Source organism: Nanorana parkeri, unplaced genomic scaffold, assembly GCF_000935625.1.
Source record: "Nanorana parkeri isolate BGI_ZX_2015 unplaced genomic scaffold, ASM93562v1 scaffold1095, whole genome shotgun sequence".
NCBI classification, from domain to species: domain Eukaryota; kingdom Metazoa; phylum Chordata; class Amphibia; order Anura; family Dicroglossidae; genus Nanorana; species Nanorana parkeri.
In genome coordinates this window covers 227,461-245,088 of record NW_017307363.1, presented here as the reverse complement: position 1 = coordinate 245,088, position 17,628 = coordinate 227,461, and the positions used below count along the sequence as shown (strand labels likewise).

Sequence of the window (17,628 nt, the reverse complement as noted above, 5' to 3'; positions counted from 1 at the left end):
GGGGGGGCTGCTCTGCTGCGCCTGACAAGGGGTACATTGAATCTGTGCAGGGCACAATGAAACTTTCATGAATATTAGGGAAATTCAGAATAAAATGTACTGCTCGATGTCAGAAAGCTCTGTTTCAGTTGCATGTCAAGGGTTCGCCAACAGGATAATGGCCCAAAACACACAGCTAAATGCACCCAAGAATAGCTAAGAACAAAGCATTGGACTATTTTGAAGTGGCCCTGATCTGCATCCTATCAAACATCTTTGAAAAGAGCTGAAACGTGCGATCTGCAGAACGCACCCTTCAAACCTGAGTCCGCTGGAGCAGTTTGCTCAAGAAGGTTGGGCTGAACTACCCAACTGATTAATTGTATTGATTACAAATACTTTAAGCAATCAACAATTGTAAATTTTTCTAATAAAACTAATATACCATGTTATCAAAAAGGTTGCTATTATAATGGACCTAGGTTGCTTGAGAGTTACCATTAACTCTCAAGCAACCAGAAACTACTGTTATCCGGCATCTACTGATCCCCGTGGGTGCTGGATAACTGGTGGTTCACTGTTTTTGGAAGACATGGTGTTGAAGGCCTCACCTCTGTTTAGGGATGGTTGTTACAGTGTGATGAAGGTGGCCTCATTCACGTTTCATGTGAGCCAGTTGCGTCTCTGTCTACAATGCGCACCTTACTGTCCTCAATAGAATGTCCCTTTGCCTCTTTAGGAGTCTTGACTTGAGAGAGGTTTTTTTCTTCTCCCCAATGTACAGGCTTCTGACAATTCTCTCTCTGAATGCTGTTAAAAGCCCCTTATTTATTTAGTTTTTTTTGTAGTTCCTTACTATGGGGTGTTGCTATTGAGCTACCCTGCCCCAACCAGGCACAGGATTTTTTACACTGTATGAACAACTGATAATGAAATCTGTCAGCACAGTGCAAACAGGTTTAATTGGGGCAAACACAACACTCCTACCCCCTGATAAACAATTCATAGCAAGTGAGAACTAAGTAGCATTTTGTAGCCCTTGAGATTTTAGAAAACAAATGTCAACAAACATTTCTGAATATTTTTTATAGTTATGCTGTGATTGGGAACATGTAACAAACATGAAGCAGGTGTTCCCAGTTTGACTGCAAAAGTGGAAATGCACTTCCAGCCAGGTGAATCCATTAACACCTATGCAGACTTCCTGATACCAAGGATGAGATTATGTACCTAGCACAGAGGGGGGACCTCAACTTTCACACCTCCCATCCCGTTCTTGGATAATCAGCATCAGCACATTCTAAGGTGACTAGGGTGTCTGTGCTACCTGTATGGAACCTGTGATGGGTTAATAAACACCCTAACCTAAAGTGTAAAGCTGGCCATACACCTTACAACCATTGCACGATGTTCGTTGTGGGGAGGGGAGGGCTTCCAATCATTGCAGTGCTGAGCGGGCAGTGTGCGCCTGCGCACACCGGCCCGTGCAGCATTTGTCTTCTGACCGCGCCACCAACCCGCTGAAAATCGTACGATAACCAGCAGGTGTATGGGCACCTTTACACTGTAATCCAGCATAATGCCCCACACATGGTCCCTGGGGGTGTTGTAAAGTAACCACTGTTCCAAGCTCGCTCCTGTGATGGACTACAATTTCATGTTTACTCATTTTTATAGTTTGGAATGGTTGCTACTAGGGTTGCACAGATACCAAGTACAGTACTCGGTGCAAGTACGAGTACAAGTACCGATACTTTTGAGCTCCAAGACTACACTAGAGAAAAATTCAAAAGTTAGGAGGCAGTTGTCATTTGTAAGGAGCACACGGCGCTCCCGGGATTTGTACATCTCTGTTTTAATGTACGATTTTGTTTTTATAAATATAAAGAAAGGGATGCACAGATACCAGTTTTGCGAGTACTTACAAGTACGAGTACTGATACATTTTTGTTTATTGTCATGTGACAGTTTTTTTAAAAACAATACAGACTAATGATTTCAGGACAGTGGTGGAGGGCCAGAGCCAGATCCCAGCTGCAACCTCTGCAACCCTGGTAGTTCTCATGAAAATGCCAAGTATCTGCACTGGTACTCGAAAAGTATCTGTGCATCCCTAGTTGCTACCTTACAACACACACAGCTACCATGGGGAACAAAAGTAGCCACCCTCCTGAAGGAAGGACAGTGTCAGCACCAATTCAGAGATGATTTGAGGATCTACAGCCGAGTGATACACAAATAAGATACATTTGTGTTAATAGTTCGGGTACTTGAATGCATTTTTAAGATTGAACTCCTGAGTTTAGTGTCACTTACGTGTCTGTGTTACCTGTTTGGAACCAGTCTGTGATTAAATAATAAACACCCAAATTTAAAGTGTGACTACACCCTCCAAAAGTAACACGGTAATCCAGCATAATGCCCCACACATCATTTTATTTGAATTTGCACAAAATGGTTTTCTGTTTCCTAATTATCGCTATCTCCATGCGCTCTACTCAGAAGCTGTGTTCCATGAGGCCTGTGCACTGCTCTCCGATTACTACAAATCCCAGGATTTTGCGGCTTGACATGTTTGATGTCTATTTACATGTTACCCCATCTTTCATATTTTACCAAAAAATTGGGTAATAATAAATGTTTCCTAACATAAAAAGGGAAACGTTTCTTTACATTTTCGGTACTTTTTTCGTTATATAGTAAAAATTTAAAACCGCAGTGGTGATTAAATACCACCAAAAGAAACTCTGTCTGTTCCCAAAAAAATGGTATAAAATTCATTTCAGTACAGCGTTGCATGACGGAATAAATGTCAGTCAAAGTACCGCAGCGCTGAACACTGAAAAATGGCCTGGCCAGGAAGGTGGTCTAAACACCTGGTCTTCAAGCAGTTAAAGTAGGCCCAGCCGCCCTAAACAACATATAGCAATCAATCGGCCGCCCGCCCGCGGATTCCAGGGAGAGATCATCATTCCAACCGGCCCCGCCTGGGTGTCAGGGAAGACACACAGGCTGTTGCGGAAGCTTGGCAGCTTCTGTGTTCGGCCTGCGCCCTTTCATCTCAGGGCGCATGCCGAGGCAAACCAAATGCCTTGGTTCCTTTAGCAGCGTAACACCATTCACACCAGAGCAGCAGCTGCTGGAACGCACAGAAATTGCTAACGTTCCCCCTTTGTTCTGGGACGGGAGGGTGCGGCACCACAGCCACGCCCCCCCCCATTTTTCAAACTATGATCCGGCCCCCAGCAATGTCTGAGGGACAGTGAACTGGCCCCATGTTTAAAAAGTTTGAGGACCCCTGATTTAGAGACAATTCTCCTTATGAAGGCATTTGGGAATGAAACATAAACTAAGATAATAAATCTGTCCCTATGTGTACTGGAAATCAGGGATACGACGGTGTAAAAAACGCTGATGTTGCAACCAAATTAATCCATTCCCCCATATGAATGGAAAGTTTTGAGTTGGAGACTTTTACATGCTGGTGCTGGATATGTCTGCATGTAGTACTGTAGTCCATGTTGGGAATGCGCTGAGGAGTAAGACTACATTCAAGCATGCTGTGGGACCATATGTAGCCCCCTCATAACGGAAGTTGGATCACAGCAATAGTGCTTGCAGCATTTTTGCAAATCGCACTGGACCGCAACGCAGGCTTAATGTGCCATGTGTTCTGGTGCGGGCGATCGCACTGCAGACGCATGGATGCGGTGCCATTGATTTCATTGCACCGCCACGACCCTCCAGCCCCTACACGCAGGAAGCCGGCCGGAATGCGATATGTGCGTTCCAGAGCCTGAACCACTCTGGAACGCACGGTTTGTGGTGTGAACCTGCCCTCAAGGGTGTATATCCACACCTGTATGGATGTGCAAGTTCAGGTTGGCGTGTAGCTCTGTCCTGTCCTAAAGATGTGCAGGCGGTTGCACGTGCCTACACACAGCATCTATCCCTCATGGATGCAGGCTTCTGCACAGACTTGCACGTCCATATGAATGAGGCCTACAAGTCCAGCATTCTCACACTTCAGAAAACACACGTGAATTTGGGGGGTCAAAGTGCAACTGCAGCCAAAACATTGCTTTTCAGATTTGGAGAGTGCAGAGGCGCTGGTACCCGTCAGCTTTTTTTTGCCATCTGTATCCCTGTTACAAATATTCACTTTGGTGACTGATATCACTGAGTTAGGGCCCATTCACACCACGTCCGGTCCAAATCCAGAACAGGTTTTTTTTTGTCTGGTCCAAAGAAAGCATACCCATTCATTCCTATAGTAAAAAGTAATGTTAGTTCACACCACTGCGCACGTTCCAGGATGTTTAACTCTTTCGCTGCCATGGTCTTTTTTTTCCATTTTGTGCACTTTATAATCCACATTTTTTGCCTGAAAATTACTCCAAACCCCCAAAATATTACATATTTTCTAAAAGCCAATACCCTGTAGAATAAAATGGCGGCAGTTGCAAATGTTTACGTTGCATGATATTAGCGTGAGTCTTTATCAAACATTTTGTGAAAAATGAACTGAAGTAAATGTATTGCCCCAAAACACAATAAAATACCCATTTTTTATGGTAAAATATAAAAGATGAGGTTTATGACGAGTAATCAAATACCCAACATGCCCAGGTTAAAAATTGCAGGCGTTCGTGAAACGGCGACAAAATTCAGTACCCCAAAAAGTCAATAGATGACGCTTTAGGGCCGGTGCACACGTAGGCGATTTATCGTGCGATATCGCACAAAACAGATTCTCATTGAAGTCAATGGAGGCTTCTCACACCTTTGCAGTTTGTCACGTGACTGAATTCGCCTGTGGCGCGCAAAGGTGCAGGAGCTATTTTCGGGCGGTTGGGTTCCCATAGACATCTCTATGCATTGAAAACACGTGACAACTGTGCGAAAACAGCTCAGCATCTGAATCGCCTAAAAATCGCCTAAAGGTGTTAACCCAGCCTGAAGATCCAAGTTCATCAGTTTAGAGATACGCGTAAATATTGGCCCTAGAATTATTGCTCTCACTCCGGCATGCACGGCGATACCCAACATCTGTAGCACACTCATCATTTTTGTACGTAGGCGCACCCGACACGTGTTTACGTGAATACGCGCGCAAATGGAGAACCTTAAACAATTTTTTATGTTCACATTTTTTCTTTAACCTCCCTGGCAGTCTGACTATTTCCTTTTTTTTTGTTATATTTGGATTTCGTTTATTTTTTTTTTAATTCCCGCCGGTTCCGCCCCCTTGCGACGTGGACGCTCGCAAGGGACGGAACCCGGAAGACAGATGCCGGCATCGGCCGGAGGACACATTGCGGCTCGAGGGGCAAGGTAAGTAACGCTAAACTGTAATCTCGACTGTGGCTTTTTTTTTGCTTACAAGCCCATGTGATAACATATTGGTGGTGACAGGTCCTCTTTAATGTGATGCTGGGGGTCCAAAGACCCCCAGTGTCACCTTTACACTCCAAATAAACTATTGAAGTGCAGATCGCACTACAATAGCTTATTGCTGGGCTACAGGAGCCCGGCAATGACAGCTATGGGACTGGAAGTGAAGCAATCCGCGTCTGTTTAACCTCTTGCCGTCCGCCCGTAGTAAAAAAACGGACGGACGGCACTGCAGCATCTGCGGGTTGCCGTCTCCAGACGGCAATTTTTTTCTGCTCGCGCGCGCCCCCTAGCGGGCACGCACGGGCAGAAAAGACCCGACGATTAAACACACCCGTTACCAGGTGTTTCACATATAGGCGATCAGCGGGTCCATAGCCCGCCGATCGCCTATATGTGCTCGTTCGCGTTTCGTTTGAGGTTTCGCGCGCGCACGCAATTTTAAGGCTTGACATGTTTAGTGTCTTTTTACCCGACGTGACCCCATCTTTTATATTTTACCAAAAAATTGGGTAATAATAAATGTTTTATCATTTAATATAGGGGAAACTGTTTTTTTTTTTTAAATTTCGGTAATTTTTCCTTAATATAGTAAAAAAATAAAACCCCCAGTGGTGAATAAATACCACCAAAAGAAAGCTCTATCTGTCCCCAAAAAAGGGTATAAAATTCATTTCAGTACAGCGCTGCATGACGGAATAAATGTCAGTTAAAGTAACGCAGCGCTGAATACTGAAAAATGGCCTGGATGGGAAGGGGGTTTAACACCGCGGATGTCAACTGGTTAAATGAGCCCGCTGCCAATGACATCCTATGTACATCTGTGGACACAAAGTGGTTAGAAAAGTACGCATGCACTATTTTCTCTGCTCTGGAATGCACTAAAACGCATGTAAACACACAAAAAAAGTCAATTGAGACTAAAAAAAAGCGGCCAAATGCATAAAAAATTAACGACAGTGTTTGCAGAAATGCATCCAGATCTGGAGATGGTGTTAAGAAGCCCTGAGCCCTTTTTCACACCTGAACGTTTTGTAGCGCATTCTACGCTCGACGAACGCTCTACAAAACGCTCAAAAATATAAATCCCATTGTATTCAATGGTCTCGTTCGCACCTTGGCGTATTTCCGCCCGTCCCTAACGTGCTACAAAACGGCCCACGCCTGAAAAGGTACAGGTACTACTTTGGGCCGTTTTGTTGCACGTTTCCATTGGGATACAGCCAAGTAGCCTTCGGAAACGCGCAACTTTTTTTACCGCGAATCACGGTAAAAAAAACACACGACGGTTGCGCGACAGACACGCATATGCAATACGCCTAGGTGTGAACGAGACCTTAAAGTGATAGAAAATCCCCCATTCTGAGTTGTCACCAGAACAGGAATAGAGAAAATATCTTCCAGTCAAGAAAGGATTCCTCTTATTTTGGAGACAACTTCCTGTTTTTGTCACGAGACAAATTTCCCCAACGGTACACATAAGGTTAAAAAAAAAAAACTGACAGGAGTGATAACCCGCCCCATCTCTATTCAAAATGGCTTTAGTTCCACTTTTATGTGGTTCGGGTGGATTGGAAGGCCAAGCCCAGCACGCTCTCCAGCCGTGCTGTCTGTGAAGACGAGTGTCAGCTGGTGGCCGGCACCGACAACCCCGCACGTCACCCTGAGCTCCGCGGCCATGATAAATGAGGCTCCGGCGGGCGCGCACTGAAGGGGCCTCTCCGTCACCAGGAGGCCGCCGCCGCATTTCCCAGCATGCTCCGGGTTGCGCATGCGCATAAGACAGCGGGCTCAGGAAGAGGAAAATAGGAAAACAGCCGAGAGAGAAAAATAAGAAGAGGAGCAGAAGGAGGAGGGGGCGGGGAGGCTTTCCTTATCACCTCCAGAGCCCCACTACAGGCCCAGGGCCTTCTCATTTCAGCCAGCAGCGCCTGTGTCACACGGGGGCCCCCGTTCTTCCCCCTCCATGCAGCAGTGACACGGGCCATGAACAGCGGACTGAGCCCGGCCCCCTTGGCGGTGGGGGTTCCCGGGGTGAAGCTGAAGTTTTGCCGCTACTACGCCAAGGATAAGACGTGCTTCTACGGGGACGAGTGCCAGTTCCTGCATGAGGAGCCTCTGGGCATCCATGGCAACAGTCTGATCGCCTACCCGCCTCAGCCTGTGCTCGCCCCGGGGCCCAAGAAGGTGGAGCTGGGGACCCTGGAGGGCCAGCGTCTAGCCACTGACTACGGTGAGGGCTGCTGCTTTGCCTAGAAGGTTGTCTGTCCCTGATTATGTAACAACTTGGGGGTCATGGGGGCAACCTGCACCTACCATTGGTTACAGTACCACAAGTCCCACCTGGCCCTACTGTGCAGAGTGCAAGGAACTGCAAGTGCCAGCCTGCCCGGCGCAGCGTGGGGTCCTGCAGGTCGCAGCTGGCCCTGCCGGACATGCTTGCTGTGATACCAATAGGAAATTTGAGTTTCCCAGTTGGAACTTCTAGGGGAATGTCCATCCAAGGTCTGGCTGTCAGCCACTCTAATTCTCCAACTTGTAGCTCCAAGTTTGGAATTTGGCATTCACCATCTGTACGATAGCAGGTGAACACCGCATCGGTAAACTCCGACAGGCCATGGTGGAGTTGGGATCTACATGTCCCGGCATTTATGATCAGATGCTTGAAGACTGCGGGTTGCAGCATAGCATGACCGATATTGGAGTTGAGCTACATGACCCTACTACACGACCCAACATCCTATCAGTCAGCCATAGAGTGGGGGACTTCAGGTTTGCATTCATTTGGTCTGTGTATGAAGTTTATCTGGGACCTGGTATTCCTGACAGGTGGGTAGGATTTGTTTAATTATAGTGAGAAGGAAAGAGATAACCAAACACCCCAGAGTAAAGGTGCCCATACACCTGCCGATTTATCGTACGATAATCGACAGGTGTATGGGCAGCGTGCGACCGCATCTACTGTACGGTCGCACGACTTTCGTCTTCCTAGCACGCTGGAAAACCTGCCGCAAATCGTACGTTTTTCGACGGGTTGGTAGCGTGCTCGGAAGACGAAAGTTGTGCGACCGTACAGGAGATGCGGTCCCGCTCCCGGGAAAGACAGGTGCTGCATGTGATTTGTACGCAGCAGCCTGTTCTTCCCTACGGGAGTATGCAGCCGTACGCTCACCCGAACTGCACATCTGTGTGTCTGTGTCTGAGATTCCACTAAAGGTGACTATACACTTTACAACCCTCGCAAGACTTTTGTCTTGCGAGGGTTGTAAAGTACTTAAAAAAAAATGTACGATCTGCCCATCTTGGACCGGCAGATCGTACTTGCGATGACTGCAATGAGGGGCGGGCTTGCAAAGAAGGCAAACGCGCAGTGTGTGCGTGCGCACACTGGCCCGTTCGTCAGTTGTCGAACAAGCAGGCCACTAACTCGCTGAGAATCGTACGATTCCCGGCGGGTTTTCTAGCCTGCTTGTTCGATGGAAGACGTGCGACCGTACAGTAGAAACGGTCGCACGCCTTCCATACACTGTACGATTCTCGTACGATCGCGGGTTTTCCCGCGATTCTCGTACGAGAATCGTACAGTGTATGGGCACCTTTACTCTGGCGTGGTTCCTGGATCTGTTTTGCCCTTTAGGTGTTCTCACACCTGCATTGCTCATATACAATAGGTAGAAATTCAGGGTGCATACCTAGTTAAACTTGTGGCTTTAGATGTGGAATATAACATGGGTGCAAAAATGGAAAAAAGGGCCTCAGTCATGAAGGGGTTAAACTACCTAGGATCCTTAGGTAGTTTAAAGTGTGTAATCTAAAGCCACAAGTTTAGTTTTATTGTGATTTAAAGTAAATAATCTTTCGGCCCACGTCGGGCTTGTTTTTGTTTTTTTTTCTAGCCTGTGACCTGTTGGGGATAGTTCTTGAGACAGCAGAAAGGAAACTTAGACTATACTAAGACAGGAAGTAGACTATACTAAGGGATGCACCGAAGCATATCTGCCGCCGAAACATATCGGGCGAAAATGGCACTTTTGGCATAATGCCGAAAGAGCCATGTTTCGGCCGATGCATCGGCTCATCCCTGGTTTCTTTTCTCCCCGCGGGGAGAAAAGAAAGTGACAGCCGGCCGAGCGCTGCAGGACGAGAGCGCTGTGAGCGGCCGGAGTCTCTCCTCCCACACCGCTCAGCCGCCTTTCACAGTTCGGCAGAGCGGTGTGGGAGCGGAGACAGCGCTGTTACAGGAGGCTGGGCTTTCCTCACTACACCGCTCCATCAGCCTCCTGTGACAGCATGTCAGAGAGAAAAGCAAGGTGTACACACTCAGCGATCAGTACATAATTGAGGATATGGCATGTTAACTATATCCTCAATTATGAATGAATGGGAAGTGATCTACATCACCCTCATTCATTCATAATTGTAGTTATAGTAAACAAACAATGTTCTCATGTAATCAATGAACAGGAACACTCATAGAGGATTCCTGTGCATTGATAACAGGGGACACAGAAAAAGAGATTGAGGACTCTGTGTCCTCAATCTCTTTTTCTATTTTAAAAGGGAAATATCAGGGGTCTGTTTAGACCCCTAATATTTCCCCGAAGCCCCTAAAAGTAAAGTAAAAAATAAAAAAATGAATTAATAAATACAAATATAAAAAATTTTAAAAGTTTATAAAAAATAAAATATAAAAAAAAATAAAAAACATTTTCGGTATCCGTTTTCGGCCGGACATTTTTTTAATTTCGGGTTTAAAATTTCCATTTCAGTGCACCATAGTATATGGTACATTTTGCTAAGTTCCTAGAAAGCACCTACAGAGGGACAGGTTTGGTTGTCCTTCCACTTATTCGTACAGCTATGTGTGTGTAATCTAATATCCAGATTTCCTGGATGTGGTGTGAATGGGCCCTAATAAATTCCTTATACAAACAAAAGCTTAAGCCATCTCAATAATCAATTCTCATAGTAAAACTGTATTATAGAAAAAAATGCAAAGCTATTTGAAGCCCTTAGTAATGTACTGTACTGATAAACCATAACCTATAGATGTACATTTATGTTTACAAGAAAATGTATGGAGATTTGTGCATGTAGCCTGCCTTTACTTTAAAGAACTCCAGGAAATGTAAACAATAATCCTTGCATATCTGTAAAAAAGAAGTCAAGGCAACTGGACTTGCTGTATTTTTCTTGAAGACGTTTCACTGGTCATCCAACCGGCTTTCTCAATTCAGAATGATTTGTAGAAGAAATTATCTGGGAATAAATATGGTGAATGTTGCTCAATCCACATAATCTGTTAGTCACAACCATATGTTGAATGCATTTGCATAATTGGAGCTAGGAGGTGTTATTAACCTGCCCAGAGAGAGGTGTTAAAACAGCATTGTATGTGGCAGACGATAGATGTCTCACACATCTCTTCAGTGTAATATTGTTTTATATATGACGATTGCCTTTCTCACAAGGTGCCTGTCTGACATTAACCTGGAAATCCATATTTATTTCAGATTAAGCACGTAATATGCAGGCAGCATTTTTTAAATTATTTTGTAAGTTATGTGTATGAGAACATGTAACCAGAATGTATAGGCTGTAAAACCTGTTCGTGAGCTGACCACACAATGCTTCTGCTGCACTGAAGGACAGTGTTGTCAGACCTGGCCAGTCTTCATGTATGAACTACAGAACAATTCTAGCCAGTATTGTGGGAGAGGGATGTGTTCTGTACTCGAAAGGGTCCTAGAGTGACATTGCTGCACCTCCATCAGTGCGACTACCCCGCTGATCTCGCGAGGGAGGTTCGGGGAGTTTTTAATTGCATTTCAGTGCTGAAATACAATTTAAAAATGCCCAAAACTGTGCCGATCAGCGCGGTTCCATTGAAACCTGTATGGAAACCGCACTGATCAGCGTGGCAAAAATAGTTCAGGGAGCCTTAGTTAAAGGGTTTCTAAACCCTCCGTGTTTTTTTTTCTTCATATATCTGCTGCTAGCAAGCGGCAGATATATTGAAAAAGTTGGGGGGGAAAAAAACCCGCTTTTAAAAGCGGTATGAACTTACCGCTGTCTTCGCCGCGCCTCCTGTCCGAAAATCCGAAACTGTTTGGGCGGCCGCAAAGCATCTTGGGGCGGGTGCATGTACAGTTTGGATTTTGGGCCGGGAGACGAGGAGAGACGCAAGGTAAGTCTATGGACGCGTGCACCCGCATGCAGACATCGTGGGACAGAAAGCACCAGCAAGCAGAGTGGGGGAGTTTTGATTTAATTTCACTATAACCTGTAGTGCCCTGGAAACCCTTTTGTCATGTAATATTTAAACACATTGTGTACATCTAGGAAAATCTAAAACTTTTTTCTTAACCCCAATTCCCAAAAAGTTGGGACGCTTTGTAAAATCTACATAAAACCAGAATGCAATGATTTGCAAATCTCATAAACCTGTATTTTATGCACAATAGAAAACATATTAAATGTTTCAACTGAGAAAATGGACCGTTTTTTATGGAAAGAAAGTAATTTTGTAATGGCTTCAATATGTCTCCATTTGCATTGCATTCAGTTTTTATGTCGATTTTTACACAGCGTCCCAACTTTTTGGGAATTGGAGTTGTAATACTGTCATCACACATGGCCTAATACAAAATCACACATGGACTAATACACACCTGCTCAAACATAAATGCATACACACAATAGGTTGGACTTGATGGACTTATGTCTTTATTCAACCTCAAATACTATGTAATACCGTATTTTGCGGTCCATAAGACGCACCGGACCATAGGACGCAGGGAGGTCCGGCGCGCCTTATGGAGCACTCGACAGACTGTAGCTTCTGTCACAGCTTCTATGACGGAAGCTGTGACAGAAGCTGCAGTTAGTGACCGCTGAGACAGGTGGCGCTGTGATTACAGTGCCACGGTCTCAGTGATCACACAGAGCAGACGAAGAAAGTCCGTTCTTCGTCTGCTCTATGGTGATCTCGATCGTCGCCACTGCTCGGTTTTAATACGAGTGATCTCATTAGATCACTCGTATTAAGCGAGCAGTGGCTCCTACTACTCGCCCGGTGCCCGAAACTGCATGTCTCGGGCGTCGGCATTCGCTCCATAAGACGCAGGCACATTTTCCCCCTCCTTTTGGGGGGAATAAAGTGCGTCTTATGGAGCGAAAAATACGGTATATACTTATTTTAGTTTCTTTGGCAGTGTTCTGAGGGATATTAGGAGTTTGTAATATTCGTACTGAGAGTATATGGAGGCTGTCGCTCCACCTATCCTGAAAATGATACTTGCCTGACTGTCTTGCTAGTTCAGTTACTTCAGTGCTTTCTTGGGCTCTGACCTGCAAGAAGTAGAACTATAAGCAGATAGGAGTCCATACAGTAGGCTTACGCGGTCACAATAAGGCGTTCAGCTGGCTCAGGAAAAGAAAGTGAAGTGAGAGGATGGGGTCTCTGCAGTTGTGGTGATATTCCCTTCATGTCTTCATTTTTGTAGAGTATGCGGGGACATTTAGTAAAAAATTGTTCTGTTTGAAACTGATAAGTGAGCCATCTGTAACAACCATCCACTAGCAGGATAACTGCACCCTCCTTTCCTTTTGGACAGTAGTTGTCACTTCAACTCTTGTATATTGTTTCAGATTGGTCACCTCGCTTGTGTCCAATTAGGTAGCCTATGGCTGTATATGGCTTTTTTTTTACTGTAGGTCATTTGTTCCAGTCTGGGGGGCTATGATTTATTTACAGTGAATTGTCTTGGTTACAAAATGCAGAAGTGCAATATATCTTATCAGTTATTTGTAGATCCAATCAGTGTTACTTCTCTATGTATTTTGTAATGTCCTTTTTTGGCTTTTGTTTCCTTTTCTTACTGGCAGAAAGGTGTTTTCATATTTTGAAGAAAAAAAAGGGTTTCTATATTTTACTGGAGTTCTTGCATTTTCATTGTAACAAATAGTCTTGCACTTTCTTGAAGGGATGGTATAGTCTTAAAAGAGAACTATGGGGGTAAGTGTTTTTCCCCATAGTTCTCTTTATGGTCACGGGAGGACATATACTAACTCCTCACGTGACCCAAAGCTCAAAGATATACTGGGACCGCCTCAGCCGGATGGTTCAAGACAATACGGTCTGGATCCACCCAGCTGCGTGAGTAACAGCGGGCTCTGACTATCTAGATGCAGAGCCAGCTGTGCCCACTCCCTCCCTTGTCCGTTCCTCCACTCAGCGCTGGAGGATCAGAGAGGGGAGGGGGGAATCCCTGCGGGGAGAAGTGACTGACAGTCACCGATCACTGCAGGGAGATGATCGGTTAGTGAGCAGATCGGCTGCATGTTTCTGCTCACTTCCCGATCGATAGATCCCGACCTGTGACAGTCTCATTGTCACAGGTGGGCTCTTAAATATGAGGATGAGTGGAAATCACTAATCTCATAGTTCTCCTTTTTTGGCCTCACTCACACGTACGCGCGTATTGTACCATATGCAAATAAATGGCTCCATACACATAGCTGCGTATGGAGCCGTAAACATGCGCAAAAACCCAATTGAACCGAGATGCGTCCGGGCAGCGTATTTCTGCTGTGTGTGTGTGTCCTTTAATAGAAATACCAAAATAATAGAGATAAAGTGGATGTGAACTCAAAGTGAAGCTTTGCTATGTTTTAAGGAACAATTAGAATGGTAATAGTCCCTGAAATATTTTTACTTTTTTTTTTTTTTTTCCCCCCCCTTCAATTTCCTCCTGAAAAATAGCATTGCACTAATGCACTTCTGGGTATGTGAGGGTGCCTACAGCGTCATAGCTGATTATCTGCAGCATTGCCTCTGACTGCTGGTATTGGGAGATTTGGTGTATGTTTTTGTGTTTTTTTTTTTTTTGGTTTTTTTTTTGGTTTCCCTCCCCCAACAATGACAATTACTGCTGGGTTGTTGTTTTTTTGTTTTTTTTTCCCTGTTGGTTCTTGGATTGAACAAACTATTGTATGGCCCCCAGATTGGATTCATGTGCTGTCCATAAATTACAGACATGGATTCTGCAGTTAGTGAACTACTTCCAAACACAATTATTTGTGAAATATTCCTTTTTAAGCATGCGAATATAACAAAAACTGCTAGGAAAAAGTCATTCAAAATTGCTGACAAAATAAGTATTAAAGGTGGAAATCAAAACTACTGAAAGAACATTAAATAACTTTTAGACAAGTGGCTAAATTCACAGAAGAAATGCAAATCCTGACCAATTCCTTTTTAGGCTGGGTTCCCACCCGTGCGTTTTTACAGCGATTTGTGGTCCACGAAACGCACGTCAAGCGCGCGTTTACCAGAGCTACCCGGCTGTATCCTAATGGATACGCGTGGAAATACGCCCCCAAGAAGCTCCTGTACTTGTTTGGGCGTAGGGCGTTTTTCAGCGAGTTTCGACACGCTGAAATACGCCCAAGTGGGAACCATGCCCATAGGAAATAATGGGATTTCACTTGCTGAGCGTTTTTTCAGTTCTGAAAAACACCCAGGTGTGAACCCAGCCTTAAATGATGCAGCTTGGTGCTGAACCCACCCTGCACTGTGGCAGCACTAGTGAACTCATTCTGCACCTGTTCAACACATTTTCCTTTCTATTGTCATAGACATCATTTCCTTTTTAATATGCTTTTAACATTTTTTTTCCCCCCCCCTTTTATATCAATGTGCTTTCCAGTTCCTGGAATGGATGGAGGTGCTTTACCAGATACCAGTCTGACAGATTCCTACTTCAGTACCAGTTTTATCGGAATGAATGGATTTGGAAGCCCTGCAGAAGCAAACTACCCACGCTTGCAGGTAGTAAACTGAAGATTATCAGACTTGAGGTGTGCATGTGTCACCCAGCTGTTACCTTGGGCAACTTTTAGTTTGAAACAAAATTTCTGACAAAGATAATCTAGCAACACCTTTTTTTTTTTTTGCAATGGGAAATGGTGCTTTTACTTTTCTGCATTGGTTTTTAAAAATTTTTTTTTTTCCCAGTGTTGCACTGTTAGGCCTCATTCACACGTATGCGCGCGTATTGTACCATATGCAACCTATGCAAATAAATGGCTCTATACACCGACGCGAATAGAGCCGTATATATGCGCAAAAACAGAATGGAACAGAGATGCGTCCGGGCAGCGTATTTACGCGCGTACATCACATTCTGGGATTGCATATAGGGCACGCATATACGCTCGTATAGACGCAATATACAATTTTGCTTGCGGTGTGTGAATGAGGCCTTAAGAGTATCCAACATTGAGTAAATAATGAGCAAGATGAGACAGAAGCTGCCTTAATTGTTTCCAACACTTTGTTTTTTTCTAGTCCTCATTCTTGTGTTTTTGACTAAATGAAACCACATATGCCCAGTGCCCACATACCCACGTGTATAATGCATGCATGCTGGTGTGTACTGTGTAGGGGGTCATTCAGTGTGGTGTGATCAGGGTACATAGAGAACTTGCTCTCGCTGTATCCTTGCATTGAGCCTGTGTTGATCTTTGCTGAGCAATGCTGATCAACGCACCTGGCGCAAACAAGCCCCTGAACTGATTTAAGATTAACATAATCAAACTAGGAACCCTTACTATCTGATATCAATCTTTATATATTCATATTCTAATATATGATTCCATGAAGTGAATGTGACAAGAAGGTTGGTGAACCTGAGTGCAGTTAGACAAGAAAATATAGACTGCTTTTACTGACCACCTTCTGAAGCTGACGGATCATGTTAGCATATGCCTATAGCCTTCATTTTAAAATGTAGGTTGCCGTTCTCACATAGAACAGGGCTGCTCACAGCACACCTCTGTATGGTTAGGATTGTATTTTCCTGCAGACGAGTATACTAGAGTGATTTTTTTGTTTTGTTATTTTACTTCAATTTTTTTAAAAATTATTTTGTCTCTTTTGTGTAGCGAATGACAAACAGCAGCAGTTCTCCAAGCCTTCTCAATGACAGTGCCAAGCCATACGCAGGCCATGGTAAGAAAAGTTTCATCTAGTATGGGGCAACATTGCTTTAAAATTGCAGAAGACCAATATTTTTGAAATGCCTTTATTGAAACTGATTTTGTCTTTTAGGCTGTACTTGTAAATAAAAAAAGTCGATATTTATTCAAAATCATTAACTGTATTTTTATAGGACTAGTATAAGCAACATATATCCTCTTTAGATTGATGCCATCATACTCTGTCCCCAATAGGAAGGCAAAGAAAGCAGGAAGGAGGGGGAACTACAGTGACCAGGATGAGGTCTGGCAGCTCTCCTCTGTAATGCTGTGCACAGTTTTTTAAGCTATGAAAAAGTAACTGCAGACTATGGCTTATGCCTGCTGTAATACAGAGGTAGCTGTTATCTGTGACTGGAACAGCCACCGTTTTGCTTTTTAAGTTTATCTTTAAGCATTTGTGCTTAATTGTGGCTCTCACGACTTTTTCTCCCTACTGTTAATTTTGATGGTAGTATGTACACATTCTTCGCTAAGACACAAAATGCGTTGCTCCTGTTAATTTCCTGCGGCCGCTCTGTTCATCCAGCACAAGTTAAAGGCGAATTATGGGGAGAATGAAATGCACTCATCCCAATAATTAGAGCCAATGCGTGACACTGCAGCTGTCACTCATCAGTTCCATAGATGGAGAACTGAGCAATCACATACTGCTGATCACTCAGTTCCCCATCATCTCCCTGCAGAGAGCAGTGAGTGTCGGTCATTCCTCCCCACACGGATTCCCCTCCGTTCCTCCAGCGCTGACTGGAGGAATGGACAGGTGAGGGGGTGGGCACTGCTTGTTCTGGCTCTAGAGATGCAGAGCCAGCTGTCAATCAGGCAGCGGGGTTGGATTCCGACAATATTGTCGGGATTAGAGCTGCAGCTAACGATTATTTTCAAAATCGATTAGTTAGCCGATTTATTAAGTTCCATTAATCGGATAAAATACATTTTTAAAAATGGCTCCAGTGATTGGACTAGTTTGTATTGAGATTGCAGTCCATCACAAGAGCAAGCTTGGAGCGGTGGAAGTAAAAAAGAAAAAGTGTGGTGTGCAATATAGTGAAAAGGTGTAAAATTATAGAGCAATGAATGCAGAATGGCACCGGCTATAGAGGACTGCAAATCCCAGCAATAGTACATCATACAGCGCAATGCAGAATACCACAAGCTATAGAGGACTACAACAAATCCCAGCAATAGTACATTATAGCTGGCTGTATTCTAGTC

The 17,628-nt window shown here is 44.4% G+C and overlaps 2 protein-coding genes across 2 annotated transcripts in view; one reads left to right on the top strand and one right to left on the bottom strand.

Moving 5' to 3' along the window:
* Positions 1 to 7,146, bottom strand: part of FLT3 (fms related tyrosine kinase 3) — an 89,251-nt gene extending 82,105 nt beyond the window's left edge. Inside the window, exon 1 of the mRNA XM_018567801.1 lies at positions 6,966 to 7,146. Coding sequence (XP_018423303.1) covers positions 6,966 to 7,146 — 181 coding nt within the window. The remainder of the gene's footprint in view (positions 1 to 6,965) is intronic.
* PAN3 (PAN3 poly(A) specific ribonuclease subunit) overlaps positions 6,984 to 17,628 on the top strand; it is a 42,136-nt gene continuing 31,491 nt past the window's right edge. Inside the window, exons 1-3 of the mRNA XM_018567805.1 lie at positions 6,984 to 7,606; positions 15,084 to 15,205; positions 16,321 to 16,387. Coding sequence (XP_018423307.1) covers positions 7,360 to 7,606; positions 15,084 to 15,205; positions 16,321 to 16,387 — 436 coding nt within the window. The 5' untranslated portion in view covers positions 6,984 to 7,359. The remainder of the gene's footprint in view (positions 7,607 to 15,083; positions 15,206 to 16,320; positions 16,388 to 17,628) is intronic.